The sequence below is a fragment of the Rhagoletis zephyria genome, unplaced genomic scaffold (assembly GCF_001687245.7).
Source record: "Rhagoletis zephyria isolate East Lansing unplaced genomic scaffold, Rhagoletis_zephyria_1.1 Rzeph_scaffold_01782, whole genome shotgun sequence".
NCBI lineage: Eukaryota > Metazoa > Arthropoda > Insecta > Diptera > Tephritidae > Rhagoletis > Rhagoletis zephyria.
This window is the reverse complement of record NW_016158866.1, coordinates 72,222-86,082: the sequence shown is the minus strand read 5'-3', so window position 1 is coordinate 86,082 and position 13,861 is coordinate 72,222. Positions and strand designations below refer to the sequence as shown.

General features: G+C 34.8%; 2 protein-coding genes across 4 annotated transcripts in view; both read right to left on the bottom strand.

The window, feature by feature from the left end:
• LOC108365137 (protein ROP) overlaps positions 1-10,302 on the bottom strand; it is a 21,739-nt gene extending 11,437 nt beyond the window's left edge. For 2 of the 3 annotated variants that reach the window (XR_001847885.1, XM_017619099.1), the window contains exons 1-4: positions 10,085-10,302; positions 7,274-7,450; positions 7,048-7,203; positions 6,833-6,942 (exon numbers count right to left, since the gene is read on the bottom strand). Coding sequence is in view for 2 of the 3 variants with exons in the window: in XM_017619099.1 (XP_017474588.1) it covers positions 6,833-6,942; positions 7,048-7,203; positions 7,274-7,450; positions 10,085-10,112 (471 nt within the window). In the remaining variant the exon portion in view is untranslated. Of the gene's footprint in view, positions 1-5,309; positions 5,414-6,832; positions 6,943-7,047; positions 7,204-7,273; positions 7,451-10,084 lie in introns of all 3 variants that reach the window. The other variant, XM_017619100.1, reaches the window with a different exon arrangement.
• Positions 10,303-10,520: 218 nt separating this feature from the next.
• Positions 10,521-12,174, bottom strand: LOC108365139 (uncharacterized). Its single transcript, XM_017619101.1, has 3 exons — positions 11,734-12,174; positions 11,333-11,670; positions 10,521-11,259 (listed from the first exon to the last, which is right to left on the bottom strand). The coding sequence occupies exons 1-3, from the start codon at positions 12,069-12,071 to the stop codon at positions 10,619-10,621; spliced, it is 1,317 nt and encodes a 438-aa protein (XP_017474590.1). The 5' UTR covers positions 12,072-12,174; the 3' UTR covers positions 10,521-10,618.
• Between the last annotated feature and the right edge of the window lie 1,687 nt (positions 12,175-13,861).

Below are 13,861 nucleotides of genomic sequence, written 5' to 3'. Positions count from 1 at the left end.
TCATATCTCAGTCGTTGTCGTCGAGTTCCACTAACGGCAGCCCCAAGAAGCGTGCAGCCTCTATGGGGTCAGTCCATAGGGACGACGCCGTTAGGGTTGTGGGGTTTTCCGGGCATGCGAAGAGATGTTTCGAGTCGTGTGGGGTCTCTCCGCATGCCGGACATTCGTTCGGCACATCCGCATTTAACCTAGACAGGTAGGAATTTAGCCTGCTGCAGTAGCCAGAGCGAAGTTGGGCTATTGTCGTTCTGGTCTCCCGAGGCAGATGGAGCTCCGTCATGTCGATGTCCGGTGTTTGTGTGCCTAGAACGGCATTCACAGGTCTTGAGTCTACATAACTCGAGACTGCGTCCCTGTGAATGCCGTTCAGGGCCTGTCTATGAGCTGTCGGGTCCAGAGGTTGCTTAATGAACCTCTGGACTTCGTCCGTCAGTTCATATAGATGCCTCCTGACGTGCCTCGGCGAGGGCTCCTCTGCAAGCAGCTGTCTATTTGGGTGGCCACATCTGTGGCTCCCAACAAGAAACTGCTTGCAGAGCATCGTGTTGTGCTCCCTAATTGGGAGCATTTTTGCCTCATCGTGGAGGTGGTGTTCTGGTGTCATCAGGAGGCATCCTGTCGCTGTCCTGAGTGCTGTATTTTGTACCGTCTGTAGCTTCGTCCACTGCGTCCTACTAGTCCCCAGGTTTTGCCGATTTTTTTTTAGTCTGACGTCATTAATGATAATAATTTATTATGTAATTATTTTTCATCCATAAATAATTCATTCATGGGCAGAAATACAGAATTTTTAACAAAGATTGCAATTACCTCAGAAACTATTTCGCAGATAATTTCATAAAGTTACATTTTTGTAGGAAAATAAATTTCCTGTAAAACGAGCAACTTATCTATAGTTTTTCACCCATAAATATTATAAGCAGGGAACGGATTTTTAGGACCTAAAACCTATAAAAAAGGCAAAATAAAATAACGAAATAGGCTGGAAAAGGCAAAATAAAATTTTTGTCATCACATGTGGAGGCCTCCCTTAATCTGGCCCTCGTATTACATAATTTGGTATATGCACATTTTTTGTAGGGAATTAAATCAATCGTAGTAAGCTAGCAACTTTTTTTGAACACTTTGAACTTTAATTGATATGGGCGGGCCTAAGGTATTGACCGAAAATTTGCATCTTTCGCACATACTTTTTTTTAGAGCAAAATGAACCACAATTTCGTACCTAACAATACAATAAAAATTTAAATAAATCGGATGTTCAGCCCGCCCTAAAGTATATTATCATTTATTTAGCGGAGCATAATTTAACTACATATGTATGAAAAGAGTACATTTATATTGGCTTTAAAAATTCTAACTTTAAGTACGAAAACTTATTTATTTTTTTGTTGGTAACCTTACAATTATATTAGATCTTGATTGCTCAACGTGGTTTATTTGATATGGTAAACGACAACAGTATTAAAAAAAAATCAAAAATAATAAAGATAAAAAATAAGTCAGGTCATTTATATATGTATGTAGGTATATAACTTGAAAAAGAATGAAAATTATAAAAAATATGAAATATGGAGCGCAACTAATAATTAAAATATGAAAATAGTTTACATGCATACGTCTGAAATATTAAGAATTTATTTGTGTATACATATAAGCTGTATGTATGTGTATGTTCGAGGAAAATACGTAGGCGTATGTGGATATGTAGTGATATGTTGCAATACAGTGCACTGACTGATTAGCAAATATGTGCTATGTTAGCGAGTCTAAAAAAGTTAATGTATGTAAATAATCAGCAGGGGACTGCCATAAGATTGATTATTAATAAGTGAATCGGTTAATTACCAAAATGGAATAAATCGGAATTTTTGCTGCAGTTCGGTTCGTAAACCGTGTTTTTGGCACTTTGACGTTAGAACATCTCTGACGTGCTAGAACAATTCTGCAGATAGATTTTCTCAGGTGATAAAAAAGTAAGAACTGTGTAATTAACCGATTCAAGTTCTCTTTGAGAAATTACAAAAAAAATGTAGCGTTTATCAAATTTTTACAAAAATATTTTTTTTTTTTTTTTGGAATAACTTTTTAAAAGTAAATATTTTTAACCGACTTCACAAAAAGGAGAAGGTTATCGTATTACTTTGGACCACGTTAACCGATTTCTATAATTCCTTGTTTAAAGAAAAGGTGTTACCTCACAGGTGGTCCCATACTAATTTGGTTTAAATCCGATCATTCGATCATGAGGCAATTAACGATAATCTTAAATTTTAATATGAGACTTGAAGTCGGTTTTGTTTTTTTTTTGCTTAAAAATTACTTGTTATAACTAAAATTTGACTCGTTTTAATATTTCGATTTTTTTTTTTTAATATTTTTATATGTATATGTTTTTTTAAACATTTCGAAAAAATATTTATTCAAGTTTCCAATGAATCGCGCGCCCAATGGCTTTTTATATTTCATTCCATTTTATCTCATATGTTTGTCATATTGAGCAAACATTTTGCATTTTTAACCTTTCTACTTCAAAAGCATAGATCAAAAATTCACGAATAAATTTCCACTTTTGCCAGTCCCTTGTTATTATATGGTATGTTTTTAGGTTACAACATATCTTTTTGTTTTAAAGCCCGTGAGTCCACATGTCAAATTACAGCAAACAAAAACGCAAATAAATGCGAAATTGGCAAATTGCTTTTGTAAATTTATATAGGACGATTTTTATAAGAGGTTAGTAATTAAGGTTACTAAAAAGAAAAAAGTTCTACTTTGTTCAAATACAACAAAAAAATTTAGCAAAAATTTAGTGCAAATTAATATACGCCAGAAATAAACCGTATTTTTTATACTTATGTATATTTAAAAAAGTACTCTACAAAATATAAACTACTTTCGTAAATTTACATAATTTGCTCAGCAATTTCGCATTTATTCGCTAACAAGAATATTGTAGGGTCAATATGCTTGCTACTAAGTATTTTGTTGCCAACATTTTTGGAATGTCGTTTTCGCTGTTTTTTTGTGTTTTTTCTTTTTTTTGTGGGGCAAAAGGCATGTGTATTGCGTATAATTTGGCATATAGTATTTGGTTTTTCTATTGTTTCTCTTTTGTTGTTCGACATTCTTTCATTCCATGTGCTTGGTTAGTAGAAAGAAATCAACGTACATAGAAAAAAAGACGTAGTATATAGATAGGTGCCTTCAATGGAGGCGACGCTTGGTAAACGATTTGCTTTTCTGTATACAATTCACATACATTAAATTGAACACTACAAAACAAGTTAAACAAAACTTAAGGAGATATTTTGTTTTTTGTTGTTTCTTTTGTAATCAAATGTATTGCGCAAACAGCTAAAGTGGCAGGCAATTAAATGTCGGACACTTTAACTGTGGCAATTTACAAGGTTGCATTCCTCAAAAAAAATGCTATTTTTTGCTTTTTACAGGCGCCAGTGTAGAGTGCTTGGCATACTATTTTTTAAAGAAAAAAAAATGCAAGGACTTGATAGATATTTTTGCTTGGCTGGTAAATGCAAGGAAAAGTGCAAGGTGGTAATTTTGAAAAAAATTAATATTTTTTTAGATTATCTATGCCTCAAATTGTATTAATAATATCAAAGTCGCTTTGCCATTTTGCACTTTTCGTCTTTATAATTTCAATTTTAGTAAGCAATTTACACATCGAATACACATCAACTTTAATTAAATTAAATTATTTACAACATTCAGAGAGATAGTTAACAATAACAAAGAGAAAGAAAGGGAAAGAGAGAAAGTGAACGCGCGCGTAAAGAGAGAATATTGTTTGGGGTGAAGAGGAGGGGCACACACACGCATGAAAAAATCAGATCTGGCAAAGTTATTTGCTTCGAAAAAAAAAATGTGAAACTGAAAGTATATGCTATATTTTAATGCTTTCATTGCTATAAATCAGTCAAGAACAAAACATACATATATCTCGGGGGAAGTGTTTTTAGGTTTTCTATAGATTTTAGGCGCACGCGCGGGGTGTAAAAGCTCTATCTGTTAATTTTCATTATAAAGCCGGCGTAATTTGATACTCCATATAAAGCTAAGAGCTTTATGTTGCCTTTCCATTGCCCTTTCCCTAGTATTTGTGCGTAGAGGGCACTGAGAAGGCATTTGTAGGTAGAAAAGAAGCGGCCATAAGACCAAATGTGGCAAAGTATTCCGTACCAAGTTTTTTAATATAATTTTTGCAAAGCTTGGCCAAGCAACTACAAAATTCAACAGCTATACGTAAAAATATGATACAAATAAGTATTATTGATTGAAAACTTTACTGGCCAAATCCGGAAAACCTTAAAAAAACTCGTTTAATTTTTTCATACGACGAACTGTATGAAAAAAAAAAAATATTATTTTACGTCAAACTGTTGAAATTTAAAGTCTATATAGGGAACTGCAACGGGTTTTTTGTTAGTGAAAATCAATCAACAGGTTAATTCCCGTACAATCCGACTGGATCTGGTAATTAGAGAGCAAGTGAAAAATGTGCTCTCAGAATTGGTAAAATGTCCAGAAGTACAGGAAACGCCCAGAATTTGAAAAACAGCAGATGCATGTTGTGTTTGTTGTTGCATTTAAATGCAAATAATTGGCAATTTAATTTGGTTTCACAAATTTCATTGTCTTAATAAATAAGTTCTTATATAAGGATTAAAAATACATCCAACAGGCCACTCACTATTCCTTATAAACACAAAGTAAATACAACCAACATTAAAACACAAAACGGCTGATATGTACTTTGACACTATCCGTTTTTGCCTGCATAAAAGTCCCAATGCGAAGAAGGAAGAAGACATTTACCATCCAACTGAGGAACGTATTACACATTTTCTGGAATATGGAAACGATTTCTGGGCTGTTTTGGGCTTTCGTGGGATCAAGCGTTGAGTGGGTTAAATGGCGGAACAGAGCTAAGATTGGAAAAGCAACTGAAAGGCGAATTTACACACAAGAGTGTCGGATGGAGACACTTTCGGTAATTTTGAATTTTTGGGTGTGCCACCTCCTCGCTACGTTGCTAACACAATTCCGTACATATTTATATATTCGATACTATTTTGAGCGTGTGCGTGTCTTGAAAAGTAGAAAAGGAGAGCTTAAAAGAGGCGTGTGGCATACATAGATTTTCGGTTCTGCTTCAAATAATACATATTTCTTTACTTTGAAAGTAGAAAAAAAAACACAATTGCCAAATGCTTGCACACAATTTTCATATACTTTACGTTGGTGGTATATACATAAAGTTTTTTTTTTCAAATCTTTTTTCGCACCTGGCATTCGTATGGTAGAAATGCAATATTTATCTCCTTTAGAGTTTTGATCTTTCTTGCAGCGCACGATTTACACAAATCGTTAAATAATTCCTCCGGGCAAACTATAAATATATAAATGTAATAATACAAAGAAATGATAAACGAACGATAAACAAATGATAAATGAGTAAGTTATGTGACAGTATGTACTGATGTTGTCATTTGATAATGTAAGGTGAGCTTGTAATTAAATATGTACATGTAGTTATTAAATATTTTGGCAAAAAGTACGCAAATGACGCTTAACATAACTATGCTTAAGAATGCTTGTCTACAAAATTAATATTTTTTTTTATATTATTTTTTAATGCTGAAAATGCAATTTAAATTTTTTTTTCTGGCAGGGAACATCAATTGGATTTCAAGCAGCATAAGCAGCTGCATGCTGCCAGCCAATGGGAATTCGACACAATTGAACTCCGCTAGGGATTCAATGTGTTATTAATGCATTAAAAATCTAATAAAATAGCAACAAACGCGTACTGATTTTTATAAATAAATAGTAAAATAAAATATTTTTAATTAAGAAAAACCTTTTATTAAAAATTTGTTTTTATAAAATATTCTTTTACGAAAATTTTTGTTTTCTTTTTCAAATAACTACACAAAATGTTTTTTATTTTTTTTTACTAAAATTTTTAAATGAAATTTGTTATAGAATTGCGACACTACTTAAATTGTATGTATGTATCTATACATGTATGTATATCATTGCATTAAAAATGAGCTGCATACATTTTTTTTTTATAAAAAAAAAACAAAAGAAAAACGTCAGCGCGATGCTATAAATATCTCTGTGAGAAATCGAAAATAAAACCCTTGCTCAAAATATAGTTTTAAACATTATCTAAGCATTAAAAATATAGTAATTTTCAAATTGATCTTTGCAAAATTTCCCAAATAAAATACACAGCGTCACTCGCTTACCCAGTTTTAGCTGTAAAAAATACTTAAAATTTCATAATGAATATACAGGCTTATGAGAGATAAAGAGTATATGAGATTTATAAGATACGCTTACAGATAGCAACAATTTATACATAAACAAGGACGTCACGATCTGGACAAAACTGTCGAAAATCAGGGGCCTTTTTCCAGCTCAAAGAGGCAGTTTTTATTAACATGTACCTAAATTTGTTGCTTTATATAGGATAAGTTAGACGCTTTATATGGCAAACACCGTGTGAAATATTAAAATGACTATGTCAGTTGTTTAAATGTCACAAATAGTTAAGAGGACATGAGCACTTTTTACACAAAAGCGTAGAAATTAAGCGAATTTGTGATATTACACAAAGAACTCATTTCGTATTTGGATAAATAAATTCAGCTGCTAAACCGCAACTTGTTATGACATGCCATGAACCCCAGTGTAAGCGGTAGGTTGATTAGTGTCGATTAGTGGGCATGTTAATTTAAATATTTCTGTTTGCCTTTCTTAAAAACATTTAACTTTTTTTAATTATCTATAGTATTTCTACCTTGTCCTCATAGGCAATAAATGCAATATTTATTTCTTTGCATGTGCGTATATATTTACGCGTTATATCGCTGCGCAATTGCAACATTTGGAATATGTCTTCAGGTATTGCTGTAAGAATTTTAAGTAATTTAAAGTAGATATTAACAAATAAAATGTAACTTAAAACTATTAAGCAAACATTTTTTAGTGACTTTACAACACTTTTCTACATACCCTCGGTGAAGAAAACATGTGCATAACGATACATCGGCCTAGCCGGATTCTCGAAATCGCGTATCAAAGCACGCACCGATTCATCCGATGGTGTTATCAAGTAGATGGCATCCATCGTAGGCAGCGGTTCACGCTTTTTATTGATATCCTCCACCACTATGAAAGAAAAGCAAACAATTTCAATACTAATTTATGAACAAAATTGGAGTGTCTGCATTTGACTTACAGGTTATACCCTCAGCGCTTATTTCATGCATCTTGGTGCAGGCGGACACCATACGCATACCCAACTTATCGACGACCAACACACGCCATTCCATGCCACCTGGTGCCTTGGCAGCAGCCACAGCGCCAGCCTTCTTTGGTGGAGGTGGCTTATATTTCACCACCTCGTTCATAATCTCTGTTAGGCAGGATTAATATAAAAAAAATAATAATAAATAAGGCGAATATAAAAATGTAGNTCGTTCATAATCTCTGTTAGGCAGGATTAATATAAAAAAAATAATAATAATAAATAAGGCGAATATAAAAATGTAGTTACATTTTTTGGCGACTAAAGATTAATACTTTGTAAGTATTGCACACCGGCTGCAGAAAAGGCAGGGTTCTATATTCCCAAAAGGTTTCAAGACAAATAAATAGAGTAAAACATTTCCCAAAAGACTGTAGGGGAGTCTGCTAAAGTGGCATGCAGTGGCCAGAAATAAAACGAGGTCACTCCGATAACGTGGGCCCCACTGTCGTGGAAACCGTCAATCTGTGCTAAACTACGCCACATCATGCGAGTGGAGTAGGCACAAACTTCGAAAAGTGCAATTTTGAAACCCATGCATGCATATGTACATATGTACATGCATACATGTATTTGCTTATATCTTTAAGAGCAAAAAGGTTTTAAATTTTATCTGCCCTTTGAACGCAATTTTTTCCAGAATACAATTTTTGTTTAAAGGGCAGACAAATTTTAAAACCTTTTTGAGTAAAAGACACTACATCTCGAATAACAATTATTTATTTATTTATGTACTGCTACTTATGTAAGGGCTACTTAATTACTATGAAAATTTAACTTGACTTTTTCATTTTATTTTTTAATATTTTATCAGAAAAATGGCACATCACGTCAGATTGGAAATGCCCATATGCACATACTGATCAAGGCACATTTCCAATGCCTTGGTACATACATAAATATCTATGAATGTCCGTAAGTGTTCAATGATTATACCGTCATCTTTAATACAAATATACAACAAAACAACAGGTGATTCATTATTAAACAGGTTTCAAATACTTAATGGAAATAATGATTACAAACTTCATCGTGGAATCCCATAAAATTGCAGACACATCACATAAATGTAATATTTTAAAGGCATAGATATTTTCATAAGTGGTTTGTTGTTGGCCCAAAGACTACCTAACCCTTAATTTAAAGTATCCGAGATAACTTCCTTTTTGCAAATAAAACACAGGCGTCTCCAACAATGCATGAAATCGATAGCAATCGATTTTATTATACCTATGTACCTATAGGCCTATAGGCTATAGCTATGCGTTTTCTTGGCCATGAGCCAGACATTGATTTCTTATTATGAAGTCATTTAGACCTGCGGTGGGTCTACTCTTAAAGCATTGATTACTCGGTGAATTCAGGTTGTGAAATTCCTTAACTACATTTATACAAATCAAGGCCTGCTTTCATGCATTTTTAATGACTATCACGTAACGTATTTCATGGTCTGCCCAGTTATTCGNATAACTTCCTTTTTGCAAATAAAACACAGGCGTCTCCAACAATGCATGAACTGGTTCGTATTTAATCCATTGCAATCGAATAGACTAGCAATCGATTTTATTATACCTACCTATAGGCCTATAGGCTATGCGTTTTCTTGGCCATGAGCCATACATTGATTTCTTATTATGAAAAGTCATTTAGACCTGCAGTTGGTCTACTCTTAAAGCATTGATTACTCGGTGAATTCAGGCTGTGAAATTCCTTAACTACATTTATACAAATCAAGCCCTGCTTTCATGCATTTTTAATGACTATCACGTCACGTATTTCATGGTCTGCCCAGTTATTCGAAAATAGTTTCTTTATCAAAATCTAAAATGGTTCTATGATTAGCCGGTGTATAGGCCAACAAATGAGTCATTCTGCAACCTGTGAATAATAAAAACAAATACGCGAAGCAAAAATAACAAAACAATCCTAAACACAATAACGCCAACATATGTACTCCAGATACATAGCTAACGAGCAAGATACGAGAGACAAAGAAAATGCTTATAGTTCGGCACATAATTATATTAAGATACAATTTGTGCTAAGCCGCTTTTCGAAATGACTTCACAGCGGCCCAAAGAAAACAAAGTTTCCCATTGCAAAGTAAAGTGGAAATGTCCATTTTTCGTAAATAAGTATGCGTTTGCATCGTAAAAACAGATACTTATAAATTTCATGATGCGCACGCGAACCGAAATAACCAAATCTTTTCTCAGGATAATGTAATGATGAGGATATGTAGTGCAGTGGGTGCATGGATAAGCAGGATATCATCATAAGACTAGCGACAAAGTTCCAACCTTCAACCTGAAGGCGTTACAAATTGCACGGGCGGCCCCAAATACAATCATATAATATGTGGGTATGAACATATGTATGTATGTACGTACATAAATGCCTGACGCGACATATCAACATACAGCCATACGAAGATTCCAGCTGAGCGCCGTAAAGTCGGGTCTGCGCAAGAAAAAAGTTCACTACGGTGGCATAGCAAACGGGGGAAAATCAATAATTGCTTAACACTGGGGCGGAAATGCGTTTGCCGATACAATTTTCACAATTAATAAGCAGATTAAAGGTATCCAAATTAGTAGCATAAGCATTTCGGGATAGTACATAAGATTTGGATAAAGTTCCAGCACATAATCTTATCTTAAGACGATCACTTGGGATACATTTTTTTTGGCTACATAGCAGTGTATGAAATTTTCACTATCCAATTATTTGCAGTGAACTTACTCTGCCCAACCAGCACTTTCAACGCCATTTTTAACGTATTTTTTTCTCCAACCGCCTTATGGTCCCGTCTTGCTACCGCACACAAATTCCTAAAATAATTTTTTACACTTTTCTTTCGTTGCCGTTTTAATTTGCACAATTTTCTTCTGCTGCCCACAAAAAATCACGAATTTTTGCTGCAAGGTAAATGTAGGAATGAGTAATTATTTCGATAGACATTTTCGATCAAAATAGACATTTAAATTCGCCGCATAAATGTCATACGGGGTGACACAGTTTTGAAAATTGAGAACAGGGTGTTTTTATCAAAAGATTTGCATAAATTTAATTTTAAATATTTAGATAAATGATCAACTATAGAAAATGCCTAGTTAACAAGTTTTTTTTTTAGCACCTTTAAATAAAAGTCTATTGTTGAAGTTAATGCAAACAAATTTTATTTGTAGTTATTTTTATTAAAAATGAGTTGCATGCTGTATGCGCTTCACTACCTAAATGCAACGATAATTTTTGTCCTCGGTTGCTAATGCTACCTTATGTACTTCTATCACCCTCATTTTTATTCTCTTTAATTAATTTTCTTACGAATTCCCCTTGGAACTCCACTGATCCTTCAAACTCGAAGTATTCAGCAAGTTCATCCCTTTGGTTGAAAGCGGATTTACTTGATGTATTAAGGGAGCATACGGAGTACAAAAGTGCGGAACCTAGAGTATTCTTCATATCTGCTCTCCAGCGCCCTTCCTTGATTGAGTGATCTCCATCCTCCCAATCTGCATACTTTTCGGGATAGTACATAAGTTTTGCTTTCAAATGCGTTTTGTCACTTAGCATTACAAAATTATGCAGTGCTACCGCCGCCAGCACTATATTTTCACCATTCGCTGATGATGCGTTTATTGGCTTGCCAAATATTTGCCAGCGGGCGGTCAAAATACCAAAAGCATTCTCAATTACCTGATGCGCCCGAGACAAACGATAGTTGAAAATTCTTCGCTGAAGGTTTTGCGCCAGACCAGGGTATGGACGCATTAACTTTTTACGCAGAGGCAAACCTAAATCACCTGCGAAATAATAGGGAAATTGTACCTGATCTTCATCGAATACTTCAAGTTCGGGCAGCGACAACACATTATCCATTAGCTTCTGACCGAAAGACCTTGCTTCGAATTCGCCTAAGAAAATGTACAAAAGATTCAAATATGGAGTAATTTACAGTAAAACACTCACTACCAATTAGCAACTCACCGTTTTTAACAACGGTGATTGATGTAAATACATAGTTATGGTCACATGTCGCCAATATAACGAGATTCTTGTACTTCGACTCACCATTTGGTCTTGCCTTGATTAGTACTATTTTCTTACTCGTTATAGCACCAACACAATTGGGCACATGCCATTTCGTGTTGAAATTTTTTACTATATTTTTATACTCAGACTCAGTTGGCTCTGTTACGAAAATAGGCTGTAAAACTTTCCATAATACTGAACAGGTTTTGAATACGACATCGCGAGCCGCTTCTTCGCTCTCAAGTTTGTGAAGTTGTGTTAAATACTGATAGGAAACACCCTTTGCTAAATGTCTACATTAGGAAAAAATAATATGCTGTTATTTGGAATACATATAGTAAGTATTATATACCTACAACAAAGTTATGGCAAGACGCTCCTCAGTTGAGATTTCCTCTGGTAATACTACCCGCTTTAATTCATCACCAACCAAAGATAAAAGCGAGTCAAAAAGCGAAACATTCATACGAGTGCTCATGAAGAAGTCTTCATTATCCTTTGCTTTCATTTGAAGAAACACTATTTCAAAATAACCTAGTTTTGGCTTCGACTTTCTGCTGCGAGTCAAATATTGCCTTGTAGGCTGCGGTCGCACTGGTTGCGACGATGAATGCCTTTCATCTTTTAAACGCCTATACAACGAGCAGATGTAAGTAAACATTAAACCGCATAAAGCAAAATCGTCCTCATACATTTTTATATTAAATAAGTTAGCTAGATTTCAATGAATTAGCCGAAAAATTCGAAAAAGATCGCTTGACCGGAAAATTGTGTTTTGTTTACAAGCAAAATACCAGCTGTTTGTGACGGCTAACGTAAACACGCTTACGTATTAGGGCGCATCTACATGGGTGCGCTTCGGCTTACGTGATCGCTTCGCCTTGTGCAGTGTTGCCAGAAAAATGGTTAAAAATCTTCCAATTGTGGATTGTGGATTTCCAACTGTGGTTGTTAATTATTTTTATGGCTTTGTTTCTTTTCTTTTCTAGCAGATAATTATCAGGAAGAAGAAGAATGAGAAAATTGAAAGAATTACGCTCACCGAGAGCGAAATAACGAATAGGTAAAGAAACGCTAAACTAGCAAGTAATCAGCTGATCGGTGTATTTGACTATTGAAAATATTTATCCATTTTGACAGCTGCTAGTTTTTGCTAGTAATAATTTTACTAGCAGAAATTAGCAGGAGAGCCAAAAAAAGAAGAGCGTAAGAACGAGAGAGATTTGCTAGTTTCTGCTAGTTTTTTGGGTTAAGAAACGCTTTCCAGCAGAAATTAGTGTTAAGAAACAAAGCTTATTTATTCTGACAATCGCCATGCTAATTTCCATGGCCAAAATTCTCTAAATGGAAATCAGTGGGGCCTAAAACCACGCAACATAAAACTAACAGATACAATGTGTATCAATCAAAGCTGGTAGCATGATGAGCATGTAACTAGGTGTTGCATATTGTTGGGCGCGCTTGCTATTCTTTTGGAGATTTTTAGCGATAAAAATTTGCACAAAGTTTAGGACCTATATTTTTCTGTTTTTTGTTGTAGAATGACCCATATTTTCTTTTTAATTTGATGTGCCAATACTTTTTGCCAGCAGTGTATGTAATTTTCATCTTTTGGAAATTAACAACGCCAAATTTGAGCTGCTCAATCAATCAATCAAGTGAAAAACATATTCATAAAAATTAAAATAATTTCTACCTGTCTGCAAAGTAAATTGATGACAAAAATGAAAAGTTTAATGTCACCTACCAGTGCTAACTACCACAGCATGATAAAAACATAACAAGGTAAACACATTTGTGGTTTTTTTTTGTTCCATGGATGCCCCATACCAATTCCATGTAGAATCGCCCGGTGATTCCGGAAGCCGAAGTTTGGAGGTGGCTTCGGCTAAATCAAGTGTCGGTGTACGGTCGTCTTCCGGTACCAGGTAACAAGAAGAAATATTTCATGTCATGTGGCCCTTGCTCGCACGTACATAGAATGGTATGCTATCTTTTCTCCAGTCGCGTAGATACCTTCCCGGAAATCGAGGTTGGGGCTGGACTCTCCGAAAGAAGGTATGTGTCTACCATCGACGTTCAGTCTTCATATCGATTCTTCTGTAGAGTTGACAGGGACTGGAAAAATTTGTCAGGATGTCTATGGCTATGACGATACATTGAACTAAGGTGAACTGATAGCCATGAGACTTGACGATCTACTTTCTTTCTTCAGATAGGTGCTAGGGCTGGGAGTTTAACACGGATTTTTTAAATTTCTGCATATTCGAATATCTGATTACAAAATCCGAACATCCTGATATCCGGAAGCAAAACCCAGTGGGAAGATGTAATGTATGGCAATCGAAAAAATAATCAGTAAACAGCCGTTTTCATATTCGACAATGCATTTTCTCCCCACGGCGAAGTCCTAAGACAAGTATGGCATTCAATTTTACATTACCTACACTGACGGGAAAAGTAGTAAAATCAAACAGAAACGTA

What these genes read in the sequence shown, in the direction of transcription:
- LOC108365139 (XM_017619101.1), bottom strand. Translation starts at nt 12,071, where the DNA reads ATGTATGAGGACGATTTTGCTTTATGCGGTTTAATGTTTACTTACATC. An exon ending in CGTCTTGCCATAACTTTGTT is followed by an intron (nt 11,671 to 11,733) that starts GTAGGTATATAA and finishes TTCCTAATGTAG; the next exon opens with ACATTTAGCAAAGGGTGTTT. An exon ending in AATCACCGTTGTTAAAAACG is followed by an intron (nt 11,260 to 11,332) that starts GTGAGTTGCTAA and finishes ACATTTTCTTAG; the next exon opens with GCGAATTCGAAGCAAGGTCT.